Source organism: Falco peregrinus, chromosome 6 (assembly GCF_023634155.1).
Source record: "Falco peregrinus isolate bFalPer1 chromosome 6, bFalPer1.pri, whole genome shotgun sequence".
In the NCBI taxonomy this organism is placed as follows: domain Eukaryota; kingdom Metazoa; phylum Chordata; class Aves; order Falconiformes; family Falconidae; genus Falco; species Falco peregrinus.
In genome coordinates this window covers 89,609,929-89,626,463 of record NC_073726.1, presented here as the reverse complement: position 1 = coordinate 89,626,463, position 16,535 = coordinate 89,609,929, and the positions used below count along the sequence as shown (strand labels likewise).

Below are 16,535 nucleotides of genomic sequence, written 5' to 3'. Positions count from 1 at the left end.
CCAGGGGGGAAGTCATGCTTGACCAACTTGATAAACTTCTCTTGTCTACCAGGCCAGTCATTCCATTGCAGGAGAACAGTGGATATTGTGTACCTGGACTTCAGGAAGGCCTTTGATGCTCTCTCCTGTAAGGTTCTCATAGACAAGATGTTGGTGTATGAGCTGGATAAGCAGATAGTGTGGTGGACTGAAAACTGACTGAAAGGCTGGGCCCAGAAGGTGGTCACCAGCAGCATGAAGTCTAGTTGGAGGCCAGTAACTGGTGGTGTACCCCAGGGGTCAGTGCAGGGCCCAGTCCTGTTTAACATCATCATTAATGATCTGGGTGATGGGGCAGAGTGTGCCCTCAGCAAGTCTGCAGACTGCACCGAATTGTGAGGAGTGGCAGGTGTGCCAGAGGGTCGTGCTGCTTTCCAGAGGGAGGAACAACCCCAAGTACCATTACGTGCTGGGAACTTTTTTGCTGGGAACCAAATTTGCCAGAAAAGGACTTTGCGGTGGTGGCACCAAGCTGAATGTGAGTGAGCAGTGTGCCCTTGTGACAAAGAAGGCACATGGTAACCACCTGGGCTACGTTGGGCAAAGTATTGCCAGCAGGTCAAGGGAGGTGATCCTTCCCTTCTACTCGGCATTGGTGAGGCCACACCTGGAGTCCTGTGTCCATTTCTGGGCTTCTTAGTACAAGAGGGGTGGACATGCTGAAGAGAGCCCAAGAACGGGCCATGAAGATGATGAAGGGACTAGAGCATTTCTCCTGTGAGGAAGGGCTGAGAGACTGGGACTGTTCAGCCTGGAGCAGAGAAGGCTCAGGGAGGAACTTCCCAATGTGTATAAATACCTGAAGGGACAGTGCAAAGAGGAGGGAGCCAGGCTCTTCTCAGCAGCACCCGGTGACAGGACCAGAAGCAATGGGCACAAGCTGAAACGCAGGAGGTTCTGTCTGAATATCAGGAAACACTTTACTGTGAGGATCACTGAGCCCTGGCACAGGTTGCCCAGGGAGGCTGTAGAGTCTTCATCTTTGGAGATAACCGTGCCCAGATGGCTTTTGGATATGGGCAGCTGGCTTTAGGTGACCCTGCTTGAGCAGGAGGGTTGGACCAGGTGACCTAGAGGTCCCTTCTAACCTCAGCCATTCTGTGACTGTGATTTGTGTATCCTCAACCTGTACTTAACTGGTAAGGGTTTAATTTTCTCTAATTGGAATTATGAAGTGCAGAGCACCTGCTCCGCTGTTTCATGTGAATTGTAGAATGACTGTTGGGCTTTATTAAGCTCGGGGTAGATTCTGCATGACTGCTCTAGTCTGTATTTTATTAAGGATGTTCCATTAATAATGATTTCATGGATGCATGTACTCTGGCTTTTGTACTGCTTGTCCAAGTGTGGCTTTTTAACAGCAGTCCCTAGGCCTAACTTTTTTTATTTTTTCTTCTTTAACAAGGCCCAGATCCTGGCATTTTTGACGCTGGGTTAGCTGCCTGACGTAGCAGCCTAGATATTTCAAGCTTGCTGGTGAAAGATAAGTTTTCCAAATTAAGAGCCCTTAGCATGAAATAGTAAAGCAACACCCTCCAGAGGAATGACGATGATCAGGTTTTCCTTCTGTTTCTCTGACAGGCAAGTTTTTACTGAGGCTTAACCTTTTGCTTGTCTTTTTATTTCCAGTTACTGTCATAAGTTCATTCACAAGTTCTCCATCTGTGGTGGTAGTCATAATAGTGCCAGCTCTTCACTGGGTTTTAGTTTCCTTCATGAGGGTACAGTATTTCATCATTTGTTAGTAGAATCAGATGTGCCTTTCTGTGCACACGCCATTCTGGTGTCTCAGACCACCCCCCCCCCCACCCCCCCACCCCCCCCCCATCGCTTTTAACCTTTGAAGTAATAATGTAAGGTCAACTTATGGGTAAATTGAGTAATGTATATTTTTCAATTTAAAATACCCAAAATATCTTCATGCTTTCCACATTTTGAAATACGTACTGTAGTCTCCAAAACATCAAAATACCGAACTGCAAGTTTTTGAAACATGAATTAGGCCCTTCTGCGTGTGTGTTGTGATGAGTTGAAAGTGACTAATTATTGTGATCATGCATGCATATTTATGCTGCTCTGAAGTGCTCAAGTGTATTTTAAGTAAGAGCAACATTCTGTTGCTGCCATGGGACTCAGTGGAGAGGTGGTTTTAGTTAACATGGGAAATAATTCATGCTGACAGTAGTATGGTCTGAGTATTTGTCAGAGGCAAGTACTGTGAGCTTTCAGTAACATCTGCTTATAAAGAAATCCTGCAAAGCTGACAAAAGAAACTGGCATGTGTGATATTTTACCTAATTGAATAGGAGGGGAAGAGGGTAGAAATAAGGTTGGTGCCCAAAGTTCAGGGTTTATGTTCATAATTTGACATCCTTGTACCCTGGCAATTTCTTACGAATTCCTTATGGGGGACAGCCCGTTTGCACTAGCCTGTGCATCAGAGGTAAGCAGCTGTCTTAACTTTTTTAAGAATGCAGTCCACTTCTGATAAAGGGGGAGGCTATGAATTTAATAAATTGGTTTTTAGCAACTGTCTGTTGGTAATCATTCTTTGCACATTAAGGTAAGATACTGAACTTTGCCCATTTCAGCCCAGGTTAATCTGGAACACATTTGGATTGGGTGGTGAAGGAAGTTCCCTCCTCATGCACCCACCTGGTGCAGTGGATACTGTTGGTTTATTGTGAAGAGGTTACCCCCCTCGGGGGAAGTGCTTCACCTGCTGAATGCTGTGTGGTAACTGAGAGGTTATGAAAGGCAGCAATTTAAATTATTCTTTAGAAACCTGCAAGTAGAGTTTAGATAAGGAAATTATAAGGTCTTTGATTTAGTAATTACAGGCTAATATTACCCATGGGGTGCACAGTGTTTACTGTTCTCAGATTGTTCATACAGTTTATTACTGATTTCCTGTATGCAACCGTTGCAAAGGCGGGGGATGGTGGATATTTTCTCTTGTATTTGAATCCTTATTGTTTTGGTGATGATATCCAGTGAGATAATAGGGTGAAGAATTTTGGACCATTACTTCCTCGGTTTCTGCAGTTGTGAATCAGTCCTAATCACGTGAGCTGAAGTTTGGACAAAGCTGCGGTTCAGAATCACTTCTGTCCTACAGGTGTCTTTCCTTGGTATGACCGCTAACTGGGAAGTCATGCTGGGCTGAAAGGCATGCACTGATGTTTCAGCTAGCAATAGTTAAAATCAAATGTTACCTTGTTTACTGCTCGTTAATTGAGCTAAAACCTGCAACTATTTAACTCAAAGCATATCAATGAGATAGTTCTGCTGTCACCTCGTAGGGCACCATGGCTGATTTTATATTGTTATGGCATGTCTGCCAGCAAGAGTCAGCAGAACATAAGAAGTAAAATTCACTGCTGAAACAAATCATATTCATTGAGAATTTCAGCATTTTTGTCTTCTCTTTTCATGTAGTTTTCCCATTTAGTTTCCTTCTACTTACTTTTATTTTCCTGTTGAGGTCTTTTCTTCCACACCTGTTGCAGAGGCTGATTGAATTGAGATTCTTAGAAACACGGGGAGATTTTAAACTGGATTTAATCCTTTTTCTGCTTGAGTCCACTTAAAATTTCTTCATTAATTTTTCTTAACTGTAAAACAGTGATTGCTCTCATCTGTTTCCCTGGGTGAACTGGAATGTCCTGTTTGCTAAAAAGTGAATCCACCTGTCTTTGTGCTTTTATTCTCTGTCCTTAATTTAGGTTTTTTTTCTTCCCTGTTTTCCTGGTGCTTTTTCATATCTCAGTCCCCTTGCCCCCATCTGCCCACATTCTCAGTAGTGTGTTTTGTATATTGTTTCAGTACTTCAAGCTATAACCTGCAGCTGTTATGAAGAAAAGCAGAATAAAGACTGTCAGAATAAATAGCATTGGTTACTGACAGCAACTGCAGGAGTACTTCAGTTTCTTTTAACCACTTTCTTTTTTCAGTATTTGGGGCTTATGAAGATTCTGATCTTGCAGGACTCCAGAGATGATGATTGACTGTAGTCAGTCTTAGTACAGAGGAGAGTAGAGTGAAGGTTCCATTTCAACCTCTGGTTTTAAAATCCACGGGATCATCACAGGTTTTGAAAGGTAATGAAGCTTTTGTAGAACTGAGCTGTCAGATCTCCCCTTGAGGAGAAGCTGGAGATTCCCCCTCCATTGCTGCCATCTCCCTCGTCTCTCTGGGTTGATGAATTCTGTTCTGAATGCCACCAAGGCTGTGTGGGGATGGTTGCTTACAAAACCCAGAACCTGTAGGAAGGTTGCTAGGTCAAAAGAAGGTTTGTGTGCCCTTATTAAGGGGGGGCAAATCCTTGCTGTTCTTGCATTGATCTCCAGGCTTTGGGATATCTATGTGACTATATTAATCACTGTTAATGTCTCCATCTGGTTGCATTCCAGTCCAGATTAATTTGTAATACTCAAGATAAAGTTGTTGAGCACTGCAGAAAGATCAGATGCTTGAGAATTGTTTTCACAGTGACATTGGTACCCTCTCCAGCACTCGGTCAGCATGTGTCGTACCCTGTGCTGTAAGTAACAGGTTGTGTGACAGGTACCAGAAAGAGAATTGGGCTGCCAGGTGGGCTGGTGCAGACGGGCTCACAGGCACGCTGCCCAGGAGTAGCAGCATCTGGCATCTGTAGCAGATTGTCAGAAAGCATGGCCTAAAATACATGGGGTGGGCTTCCTCTGGGGTGTGTGTGGTGGTTCTAAGACCTTACTATTTCATATGTCTGTTTTTAATAGGAGGTTGTATTGTGCCTGCCCAAGTGGCGGTGGTACATAGCATGGTGTTGAATGTTGCTTGTGCCAGGGTTGTGGTGAGAGGAGTATTGAGTGTTTGCAGAAACATGGCTTGTTGGGGTAGCTGTCAGCAGCGAGGGCAGTGCCCTGGGTGTGTGAGAAGGCAGTATGTGGGACCTGCCAGCTAATCCTGGGGTAAAAATTCATTGAACAGCTCTGAACAGCGAAAGTTTCTAGTTTGCTCTTCTGTTGTCACTGTTGGTTTTACAGGAGAGAGAAATGATGGAGGTATGGTTTTACCCTGGTATGTAAGTAAATACACCAAGGAGGTATGCTAAGTGAGTGTGAAGATTTTTGTAACTGAGTCCTGACATTTGCTTGCATTTGGGTCTGAAGTCTACATTTGTTCTGTCAGGTAATGCAGATGCTGGATACTGTTTTACTCCTCTTAGCATTATAAAATAATTACCTTCGGAAACAAGTTGTTGAGCTTACTATATCTGTGAAATATGTTACTGACTACTCTTCAAAGTTGCTCTCCAGTTCGTTAGCACGCACTACTTTCTACTCTCAGTTTGTAATATCAGCATGCAGCTTAGATTTGCAGATCCTCTTGGTTTTTATTTTTTTTAATTAGATGTATATAGCTGTCCTGAACTGTGTAGACTTCCTTGTTTTGTAGGTTTGTTGGATAAGCGTTGCTCTGTTGTGGATGTTTTCTTTCTTGTTCTGACAACAGAGCTAATCATACAACTGTTTTATTTGGAAAAGACTATAGAGCCCAACCAAAAACCTAGCACTGCCAAGCCCGCCATTAAGCCATGTCCCTAAGTGCCACATCTACATGTCTTTTGCATATTTCCAGGGATGATAATTCAACCATATCCCTGGGCAGCCTGTTCCAATGCTTGACAACCCTTTTGGCGAAAAAATTTTTCCTAATACTCAATCTAAACCTCCCTTGGTGTAATTTGAGACTGTTTCCTCTCATCCTATTGCTTGTTACTTGGGAATAAAGATTGATTCCCACCTTGCTACAGCCTCCTTTCAGGTGGTTGTAGAGAATGATCAGGTCTCCCCTGAGCCTCCTTTTGTCCAGGCTAAACACCCCCAGTTCCCTCAGCTGCTCCTCATAGGGCTTGTTCTCTGGACCCTTCACCAGCTTTGTTGCTCTTCTTTGGACGCTCTCCAGCACCTCAGTGGCTTAACGTTTAACCTCAAATAGGTATCAACAGAAGAAAAACTAGTTCTGTTCGTTCTTATGTTTCCTTTGGAGAGTAGCAGACCCATACTATCAATACCTTACAGGCTATTCTGATGGTTTCCTTTGTGGAGAATCAAGGGAAAGGGTGTAAATGAGAGCACTAAGCTAATTTTGCTGTGCATTTTAAAGCAATGAGGCAGATATCCATGTGGTCTCCAGTGTAATTCATCTAAGAGCTGAAAGAATTCACTGGAAAATGCCTCCAGGGCCGGGAGCCATGGAGAGGACTGATAGGAGCTCAGGCTTCCTTTTGTGTTTGTTTTGGTGATTCTATCCTTGTGTTCTTGGAAGACAAGATGGGGTGAAAAAAAGCCCTAGCCAAACCCCTCAAAAACTGTGGTTATTAATATGACTGCATGGCTTTCCCCGCAAGAACATCTTCCTCTCTTCCCCTGCCCTCCCCCCCATTTTCCCCCCTCCTTTCCATGTAATATTCTCTTCTCTGGTGTAGCCCCTCTTTTTTTTTTTTTTTAATTCTTTTTTTTTTTTTTCCTATTATCTGTCTCTGTGGTTGAAGTGGATGTGGAGATCCTTCCCTGTTAGTGGTAAGGTCACTGAAAACTGTGGCTTCCGTAGAGCAGCACTGTGCATTGCATGTGGATGGAGAGAGCAGGTCAGCCACTCCACATAGTGCTGCCGGCAGGGATAGCAGCTCTCATTCCCAACCAACCCTCAGGATCTCAGGCTGTATATTGACTAGTTCATTTTGTCAGTCCTAGGTCTGGTCCCGCATACATCGGCAAACTTTCCAGAAGGCACTTGGGCTGAACTAGTGGGAGTGTGGAGTTAAAGTATTCCTTCTGCCTGCAGTATCTCCCCAGGGTCTCATGTATGTTTTGAAAGCTGGTATAAAATAACCTTCTGTGTGTATGTTCTTTGATCCAGCCAGTTTCATGTGCATTGTCTTTAATCGCCTCCGCTTAGCCTCAGTCCTTGTTCTTCTCACAGACGGCAATTTTCTTGTGTGTTTTCCATATCAAAACTGTTATTAAAATTTCATTCTTTCTCTGCTATGAGATAATAATAACAGACAAAAGTATTCGCATGGCAACTATAGTATGATGGCAGTGAAAGGCTGTGTGAAAACGGAGCTCTTGAAAGAGGGCAGGAAAACAAAGTAGTGGATCCTCACAGACCTAACACTGAAAAACTGAACCTTTCCCTTGAAAAGCAGGAAGATTTGCCTCCTGCAGCAGCATTGAGAGGGGGATACTGGGCAAAGATCCGTAAGGTGGGACAGGCAGGCAGCAGGTACAGAGGAACAACTTCTGTTGCCAGTCAGGTATTGTGGGGTTCACACTGCGTTGTGCAGAGCAACGTAGCATCAGTAATACTCTTTCAGAAGAAAACAGATTAATTCTGTAGAGATTCATACGGTTTTCATTTTGGTGGGGGGAGCTAACTTTACTCATAGCCAGCAGAATCTCTTGCCTTGCAGCTGCTGTTAATTTTGGTATGAATAGCAGTAGTAAAGCCTGTGTATTGCCAGGCACTGTACACAGACATGACGTGGGGTAGTGGCTGTGCTTTCTGATCTGGGGGTGGGGCGTGGGGAAGTGGGAGCGGAGTACGAAGCAGGAAAGTGATTTGCCTAAAATCATGCAGCTGGTTTGTGGTTGAGCTAGGACCAAAGCTCAGTGTTGTACTTTGCAAGCAATAGTTCATACTTGCTGTTCCTTTCATGTTTTGTCATAGTCTGTTTTCACAATATCTCTGAAGGTACAGCAGCGGAGAGCAGTAGGAACTAACTTTTTTTTTTTTTTCAGGTTAAGTCACATTTTCTGACATTTGAAGAGCAAACAGCACCATGGCTCCATGAATTGTAAAGCTGCAGGAAGTGTGGCAGCCCTCCCTACCTCCAGCTTTCATTCCTTACTGTCACGTTCTTGGGACTTCTGGTTTCATCCCTGCTGGGTGTGCAGTGCCGTGCCTCTGCATCAGAGCCAAGGAAGCAGCTTACGGATCAGGGAGAGCCATGGCCTCAAGCTTGTATATCTTCCACCTCTTCTATAAGTTCAAAGTGTTGGTGCTTGTCACTTTGTGTTTGATGGTGCTATGGGCCACATTCAGTTACTTTGTGGACTCCAGACAGGAAATTTCTAAAGCTAAGAGCATGGTGGAGGATTTCAGAAAGGTAACTAGCCTGGAGGACGGTCAAAAGGAAGAGAAGATTGAATCAGTTGTGGAAGTTTCCACGGTGAAGTCGTCTCAGGGTCACTGCCCAGCTGTGTCTCCATATCTGCGTAAGTGATGGTGCTTTCCACTCCTTTCTAACAAGTTACATCTGCTTTGGTACTGCTGACTTGGTTTTCTTACTAGCCTTTTTACAGCTGGACACTTTTCCTGTGAAATAAATACTATGCAACCAGTTGCAGTAAGCACTTCTGGGTGAGGAAGCAACTTGCAGCACAGAGTGCCTGTGCTGGGTCAGACTGGGATAGTCTGTATGGTGCTGTGCTTCTCATTTGTGGCTAAAACAGCGTTGGGAACACACCAGGGCCTTGGCTACTGCTGAACGGTGTTTGTACACTGTTGAGGCTTTGTTTCTCTCTTTCCTGGCCCCCTAAAATCTGGTGGGCTGGGTGGTGTGGGTAAGAGGTTGGGAGTGGATGTAGGTGGGACAGCTGACCCCAACTAACTGAAGGGATATTCCATACCATATGACCATACCATTTGTCATGCTCAGCAATAAAAGCTCAGGGAAAGGAGGAAGGGAGGGGTGTTCATGGTTACAGTGTTTGTCTTCCCAACAACTGCCATATGTGCTGAAACCCTGCTTCCCAGGATATGGCTAGGCATCTGCCTGTCAATGGGAAGTAAGGAATGAAATTCTCTTTTTGACTTGCTTGTGTGTGCAACTTTTTGCTTTTTTTTATTAAACTATCTTTATATCTACTCTTTTCATCCTTCCTCGGTTTTTTGCCTTTTCACTGTTAGATGTACTTTTGTCTCTCTGTCTTGACAACTGAAGGACTTCACAGCTGCATTGGGGTTAGCACTACTTATGATGGACGTTCAAACAGGTGACTCTTTCCTTGGTTTGGCCATTTTTATTAGCCCACTGTTTGCATGTGGGGGTTTTGGCATGTTTTTTTAATTTTTTTTTCTTGGTACTGCTAGCAGTACCAGACTTCTGCTTTGCATTATCATGTCATTGTTGTCTTCCTCTTCCTTTTTGTGAACCTGGTTAGAGATTTGGTTGGGAAGCTGGATTCTTCCCCGGTGTAATCCAAAAGGCTGCTGTCTAGGTGCGCACGCCAACCCCTGCCCCCAAGACTTACTTGCTTCATGCACTGTGGCTGTAGCCGTCACAGTTGCCAGCTTTGTTCTTTCATGGAATCTGGAGGGGCTGGAATGGTAGCTCAGTGCGGAAGTGATGAAAATTTCATTTAGCTACAGAAAGCCTTGGTACATTTTATCTTACAAATTTATAGCCTTAAGCCTGTGATGCTCTTGTTCATGCTTTGTAAAGATGACTTCTCATGACCACAGTCCTGTGTCTCTTTCCACTTCCCTCTCTTCTGCTTTGCCCTGGTAGCTGTTTCTAGCCAATCCTCCTGCAGGAGGGTGGAACTTCTGATTATTATTTTTTAATGTATTTTATCATCACTACTCTATAAGCAGTTTAAGCAACTGAATGCTCAATGCTCTCTTGTTCCACTACCTGCGTAATATCCTTGTAGCACTACTGGTTTTTTTTCTTGGAAAGGCAAGGAAAGTGACTGGGGCTTGCACCTGGGTTTCTTACACTGGTTGCAGAGCACCTCGTTAGGTGACTGGAGTAGCCACAATCAGAAATGACTCGGGAAAGCTTCTTGTGCTTCTTCTACAGGAGGTGCCAGCAAACTCACCTTCAAAGCATCTCTCACGCTAGAAGAAGTGCAAAAGGAGAACCCTCAGGTAGCTGAGGGCCGGTATCACCCTACGGAGTGCTCAGCATTACAGCATGTGGCCATTCTCATCCCACACCGCAATCGAGAGAAGCATCTGCTGTACCTCCTGGAGCACCTCCACCCCTTCCTGCAACGGCAGCAGCTGGACTATGGCATCTACGTTATTCACCAGGTGAGGCAACTGTGCAGAGACGTGTTTAGGTGGGGATGCTGTCTGTGCTTTGCAGTCCAAGGAGAGGCATGATGCTCCCTCTGCTGTCTAACGTTGGCCCTCCAAGCCTGCTTTGAACACTTGTCGAGGTTTGCAGGGGTGCGTGCAGCCTTTGTTGGTAGCACTACAGGATCTCAGCTGCTGTTAGCAAAGCTGGGAAGTGTTAACTGGTGTCTAAATAACTTACTGTTTCCGAGTTAGCATTCAAGGTAAGCGTCTTTTGCATTACGGATTCAACTCACTTCTCTTGTAGTATACACATACTAACTAGGCTGACATGGTTTTGGTCTTTGAATTTGGAGTTGTTTGGATCAAAGGCCTCAGTTCCTATTTAGCTCTTCTCTCCCATCTGCTTGCTGCCTGTTGTGCTTAGTAAGCTGCGTGTATCATGCGGTTGTACTTCTGCTGTCTCAAACTAAACCTGGCAGCTATTGCTTATAGGTGCTTTACTTGCCAAGTAAGGGCTGTGGGAAGAAGTAGTCATGGCAGAGCACTTGGTTCCTGAAAGATTTATTTCTCTATTTGCATTCTTCCTAGCTCTGCTGAATAAGGGGATAAAATTTGAGCGTACAGACTTGTGCCGTGTTGTCTTTCATCTATAGTGGTGCTTATGTTCTAGTCATAGTATCACAGAATGGGTTGGTTGGAAGGGACCTTAAAGATCCTCTAGTTGCAATACCCTTCCCATGTGCAGGGACACCTTCCACTAGACCAGGTTGCACAAAGTCTCGTCCAATCTGACCTGGAACACTTCCAGGACGGGGCATCCACAGCTTCTCGGAGCAACCTGTGCCAGTGCCTCACCACCCTCACAGTAAACAATGTCTTCCTAACACCTGCTCTAAATCTACCCTCTTTCAGCTTAAAGCTGTTCCCCTTGTCCAATCACTACGTGCCCCTGCAAGAAGCCCCTCTCCAGCTTTCTCGTTGGCTCCCGTTAGGCACTGGCAGGCTGCTGTGAGGTCTGCCCAGGACCTTCCCTTCTCCAGGCTGGACAACCCCAGCTCTCTCAGCCTGTCTTCCCAGGTGCTCCAGCCCTCTGATCACCTTTGTGGTCTCCTCTGGGCTCGCTCCAACAGGTCCATGTCCTTCTTATGTTGGGGGCCCCAGAGCCGAGCACAGCACTGCAGGTGGGGTCTCACAAGAGTGGAATAGAGGGGGAGAATCACCTCCCTTGACCTGCTGGCCATGCTGCTTTTGATGCAGCCTGGGGTGCAGTTGGCCTTCTGGGCTCTGAGCACACATTCTGGGCCATGTTGAGCTTTGCGTCCATGAACACCCCCAGGTCTTCCTCAGGGCTGCTTTCAGTCCGTTCTCCACACAGCCTGGATTTGCACCTGGGATTGACCTGACCCCGGTGCAGGACCTTGCACTTGGCCTTGCTGAACTTCACACAAGCTCACCTCTCAAGCCTATCAAGGTCCCTCTGTACATCATCCCTTCCCTCCAGCGTGTGACCGCGCTGCACAGCTTGGTATCATCAGCAGACTTGCTCAGAGTGCACTCAGTCCCACGGTCCGTGTCGTGACAAAGATGTTAAACAGCTCCGTTCCCAGTACTGATACCTGAGGAGTGCCACTCATCACATCTGCCTAGCTGCATGACCTAAAAGCAGTATAGTTTGTGGTTTTTTGGTAATAGGTTATCTTTTCTTGATTTTTTTTTTTAATTGTTTCCTTTCTTCTACTGTTACTACGTTCTGCTTTGAATCTAAACAGGCTCTTCGGACAGCAGGAGAAAAAAGATGGTAAATTAATGTAGTTTTCCCTTCTCTAAAGAGGCTAGAGTCGATTAACGAGCGTGAGGCAGTGCATTCTAGGTGAAAGCTTATGCTTTTGTTCAGTGGCACAGAAGAGTAGCGAACTGTCATGGCAGGATATATACTTTCCGTTGGAATAGACTGTTCTTTCATTGTTTAGAGTCATCATGTGGCCTGTAGAGTGGAAAAAACTGAGGCTTTTCTTCTGCATTAGTATGTACTGTAATTGTACATCTAATGACTCACTCCAGCCAGCACGCAGTGGTTAGCACTGAATCATTGGGACATGGGCATGTGTTCTTTATTTAAATATGTGCGGTGGAGAATGGCCGTTGTCATGTTAGCAAAAAGTAATACAGAAGTATGAAAGTACTGCTCACATCAGGCAGAAGTGTCGAGTCTGGACTTGTTCTATCAGAGTTTTTACTTGGAGGATGGGAAGCTTCTGCTTAGCCTTTCCGTGTATATAAGCATATCCAAAGACTAGAAAGTGGGTCTAACAAAAACTCTTATGGAAAATCCATTTTCACTCTCTGTTTGTGTTGTCATTAGTTGTTTTAAGTATCTTTTGAGGGAAGAAATAGGTAAAACCAGGACTTTAATATTAAAATACACAGACTTACTTTTGGAGGAAGATTAAGAAATGGGCCTTCTGTGGTGTGGTTTTTTTCTCTGTGAGCCATTGAAGGCCATACTCCTGTTCTCTTCTTTATGGGCTGCTTGTAACATCTTGAAAATCATGTTTCTCTGCACACAATTGTGTGCACATTCGTGCAGAGAAGAGTATAGTGCTGAAAAATGTGATTGAAATTCCGAAAGGGTAAATAATTTCTTTCCCAATGTAAGTTTGTTTTGCAGTCAGTGTCCTTCTACCATAGAAACAAGGATAATTCTGTCCTCAATAAAAGATGAGAGTAAACTTTGCTGTTTGTTCAGCATGGGGTTTGGCATTGAAAATGCCCCAGGCAATTGTAGCTGTTGCTTGGCTACCTTTGTGCCAGAAGTGGGCTGTAGTGGCTGACAATGGGGAGACAGAATTGCAGCAAATTGTGGATGCTGTTGCTGAACTAGGCTGTGTTTGGTACCCAATACAAGTGAAGTTTGCTGCATGTGCTTTACCGGTCATCTGAATCGTTCTGTTCAGTCAGTAATGTGTGTTTTCATCATCAGGAGAAGATTATCTGATGGATATACAGGACACTTAAAACCAAAACCACTAGCCAAACAAAGAAGAACCCACTCAGAAATTTGATGTCATAGATTTTGGGTGAATTGCACTTAAATTTTTCTTTGAAAATTCCTTCCCTGACTCAGAATGGAAGCAACTGATTTCTCAGAGTGGGCACTGGGCTGTATTTCCCTAACTGCAGGTATGGAGCCATAAATCATCTTTGTGCAGGAGCAGATGGCTCTTAGTGATGGTGAACAAATGGCTTTTTCAGTGCAAAGTGTTACTTTTTAGAACAGTAAAACATGTTTTGTGTACAACTGCTTTTCCCTGTGGATAGCTTGCTCTCAGTCTGGGGAGGCCAGCTTCTTTCTCATCTTCCATGAAGCCTCTTTCGGTCCAGGGGCCTTCTAGCAAATGACCCCTTTCTCTTGAAAATCGCTTTTTTATTCTTTCAAGTACATCAGGTTCCTTGCTCTGGAATGTGACTGTCCTGTCAGTTTCTGGGAGCGCAGGACTTGGTCCTTTGACTCCCAGGTGGGAACTTGAGGCAACCTGCCACCTTGTCCTCAGGAGCAGGAAGCCTTCTACAGGCTGGTGTGTCTGTACAGACCAGTAAAAAATAAACAGCAAGATACGCAGACCTGTTGCCCCAGAGTGGATGGTGACTTGGTAAGCTTACAAAACTGCCAGGTGTGTGTATATATTACGTATACCTCAAAGGTAAAAAAAGGTATTTTTCAAAAGCAAAGATGCAATAACTTCCAGCAAAAGCAAACAATGAAGACTGGCAAAAGTCAAGCGAAGCCCTACGCTGGGGAAAGTCCCTCTGCAGCGTAATAATTAGGTTATAGATAGGAGTTTAAAATGGAGACCTGCTTTTTGTTTCCCGCTCTGCCACCTACTGTGTGACCTCGGGGAACGCAGTAAGCTCTTCCAGCATTGCTGGCCTCTAACTGAGTGGGTAAGCATAAATCATCTGTGGCAGGTGCTCTGACACCCGTAAACTAATTAGTATGGCAGTAAGGGTGCTTGGGTTTTTTTTTATTTTTGGCTTTTTAAAAAAACTTCTATAAGCCTTACTGACACAGGTGTATGGAGTGCCAGTTTCTAAACTGTTTACTGATACCTCTTTTGCTATGTAGCCTGATGGGAACTCCAGGACAGCATGCATACTCCTGGCCCTGGCTGCGTTTGTTCAGGAAAGGGAGAGACCAAAGAAATACTTTGCATCACTGGCCAGTCTGATACTGTGTCCAGTGTTATGGGGCAGCTTTTAGTGTAGTTACTACTTAGTGTAGTTACTGTTACATACTTCTATGACGCAGAAATGCGGTGGCAAACTATGCGATCAGAACAAATGCCTGCGAGCGGTTCTGGTTCAAAAGGCTTGACACCTTCTTCAGAGGTTTTTTCCATTCTCTTCCACAGGCTGGCAGCACCAAATTTAATCGAGCTAAACTGCTGAATGTAGGATACCTAGAGGCCCTAAAAGAAGCAAACTGGGACTGTTTCATTTTCCATGATGTGGATCTGGTGCCGGAAAATGACTTTAACATTTACATGTGTGACAGACAACCAAAGCACCTTGTAGTTGGCAGGAACAATACTGGATACAGGTAGGAAACCAGGAATATGGAAAGAATACCAACTGGGAAATGCTGTGTTACTGATAATGTTCCTCTTATGATGGTGCTGTGTGCTGGTATCTGCATTCCTCCTCACACCAGGTTTCTGGTGGTAACATTTCACCTTTGCGGAGTGTGTTCTGTCAAAAGAGAACTGTACAGACCTCTCTGAAGTCAGCCTTGTGGTCACCTGTACAAATGATCATGGTCATCCTTCTGGTTTCTGGGGTGAGGCAAAGGGTGTTCTGAGAGGAAAGCAATGTGCCAGAGGTTGTGCAGAGACCTTCTGTCAAAGCTAGAAATGCATTTGCAGTTTCCCAGGGCTGTGATCTGAGGGTGCGATCTTACTATAATGAAACTTGCCACTTACCTTTTGCTGCTGAAGAGGTAACATCTGGTATTGAGAGCTCAAGTCTGAAAATTTGCCAAGGGATGGGGTTGTCCTTTAATTATTTGGCTGGGCTGTGTCTAACACAGGATCGTTATGATTTTTAAAAGGGTCCCCTTAGTGCCAGTGTGATATAAATAATTAAAAGTGAAAAGTCAGGTTCAGTCTACCTGAGAAAAAAGGCTCCTGAGCTTGGTAATTTCAATGACTAGAATCTCTTCATTGAACTTGTTTCTTTGAAGATTCACCTCTTATGTCATGTCACTCTAAATATTAATTAGAAGTGGGCTTTTCAAAAGCTGATCTCAGAGTACTTTGAAGTAAAGCTCTGCTTTGCTTCTGGGTTTTCTTTCCCAAATACAAGAAAGGGATGGGATGTGCAAATTCTTACATGGAATAATATTCACTTTCCAGTCATTTAGGGAAAACTGGAACAAACACATGTGAACTTGGCTTGTGACAGGCTTCTGGAACGCTGTGCCTTGAATAGCTTTTGTTAATTGACAGCCATGTAGAAACCAGGCTAGCAACATGGCACAAAGCTTGAGGTGCTTTACTTAACCGCCTGTGCCCGAGTTACCGCAGGTGTTTTGCTTAGTTAAGCATGCAGATGGATTTTTTGCTTACGCTAAGGGATCTTCTTACTATTAATTTCCTCAGGCTTTTTCTGCTTGTGGAAATTAGCTGTTAGTTACAGATCAGCTTTAAGCTTTTGTTTAGAAGAGTATGGCCAAAGTGTTTCTGTTGTGAATTCTAGACGCAGGGTATTCACTAGGGCAGTGGTCGTTTGAATTTGAGTCACGCTTTATCTTCTGTGTCAGTACCTCTGTTCACACATCCAAGAAGTGGAGACAGTACTGTTCCACTTCCAAGGGAATTCCTGGGCACATCTGAAGGAATTCAGATCCTGAGCTCAAGAACGATACCTAAGCTGAGCTGAGACCATAGGTTGAAATCCCAGTTGAGTGACCTTGGTGTTCTGCTTGCGCTGAGGTGGGCATCATGAGACACGTTGCTCAGATGAGGTTGAGAATGCTGAAGTCATATGTGTTCTGCATTAAACCAAAATATCCTGGGCAGTAATGTGGGGGTTTTGTGGGTTTCCTGGGTTTTTTTGTTTGTCTGTTTTTCTTCCGGGGGATGTCTTCTGTGGCGATACAGTGTGTGGTGTTCTTAGCAGCCGTGCTTCTTTAGAGAGCAAGTACCTTTAGGTTTAGTCACGTAAAGTGCAACTCAGTTTCAGATTAGGGAAAAAAAAAAAGTTTATATATTAAAACTTTGAAGTTAAGGGTGGGAAAACTTTTTATCTTAGCTGTTTCCGTGACACCAGCACAACATCCTTGCCTAAAGACCATTTGTACTGTATAGTTTCTTCAGTCCGATTTTAAAAATCTCAAAGGAGCCGATACTGTCTTGTTCTCAGGGATG

The 16,535-nt window shown here is 44.4% G+C and overlaps 1 protein-coding gene across 3 annotated transcripts in view; it reads left to right on the top strand.

Moving 5' to 3' along the window:
• Positions 1-16,535, top strand: part of B4GALT4 (beta-1,4-galactosyltransferase 4) — a 33,855-nt gene that overhangs the window by 9,748 nt on the left and 7,572 nt on the right. For 2 of the 3 annotated variants that reach the window (XM_055808190.1, XM_055808188.1), the window contains exons 2-4: positions 7,827-8,303; positions 9,893-10,125; positions 14,523-14,710. In XM_055808190.1, coding sequence (XP_055664165.1) covers positions 8,036-8,303; positions 9,893-10,125; positions 14,523-14,710 — 689 coding nt within the window. In that variant the 5' untranslated portion in view covers positions 7,827-8,035. Of the gene's footprint in view, positions 1-6,754; positions 6,907-7,826; positions 8,304-9,892; positions 10,126-14,522; positions 14,711-16,535 lie in introns of those variants that run through there. The other variant, XM_055808189.1, reaches the window with a different exon arrangement.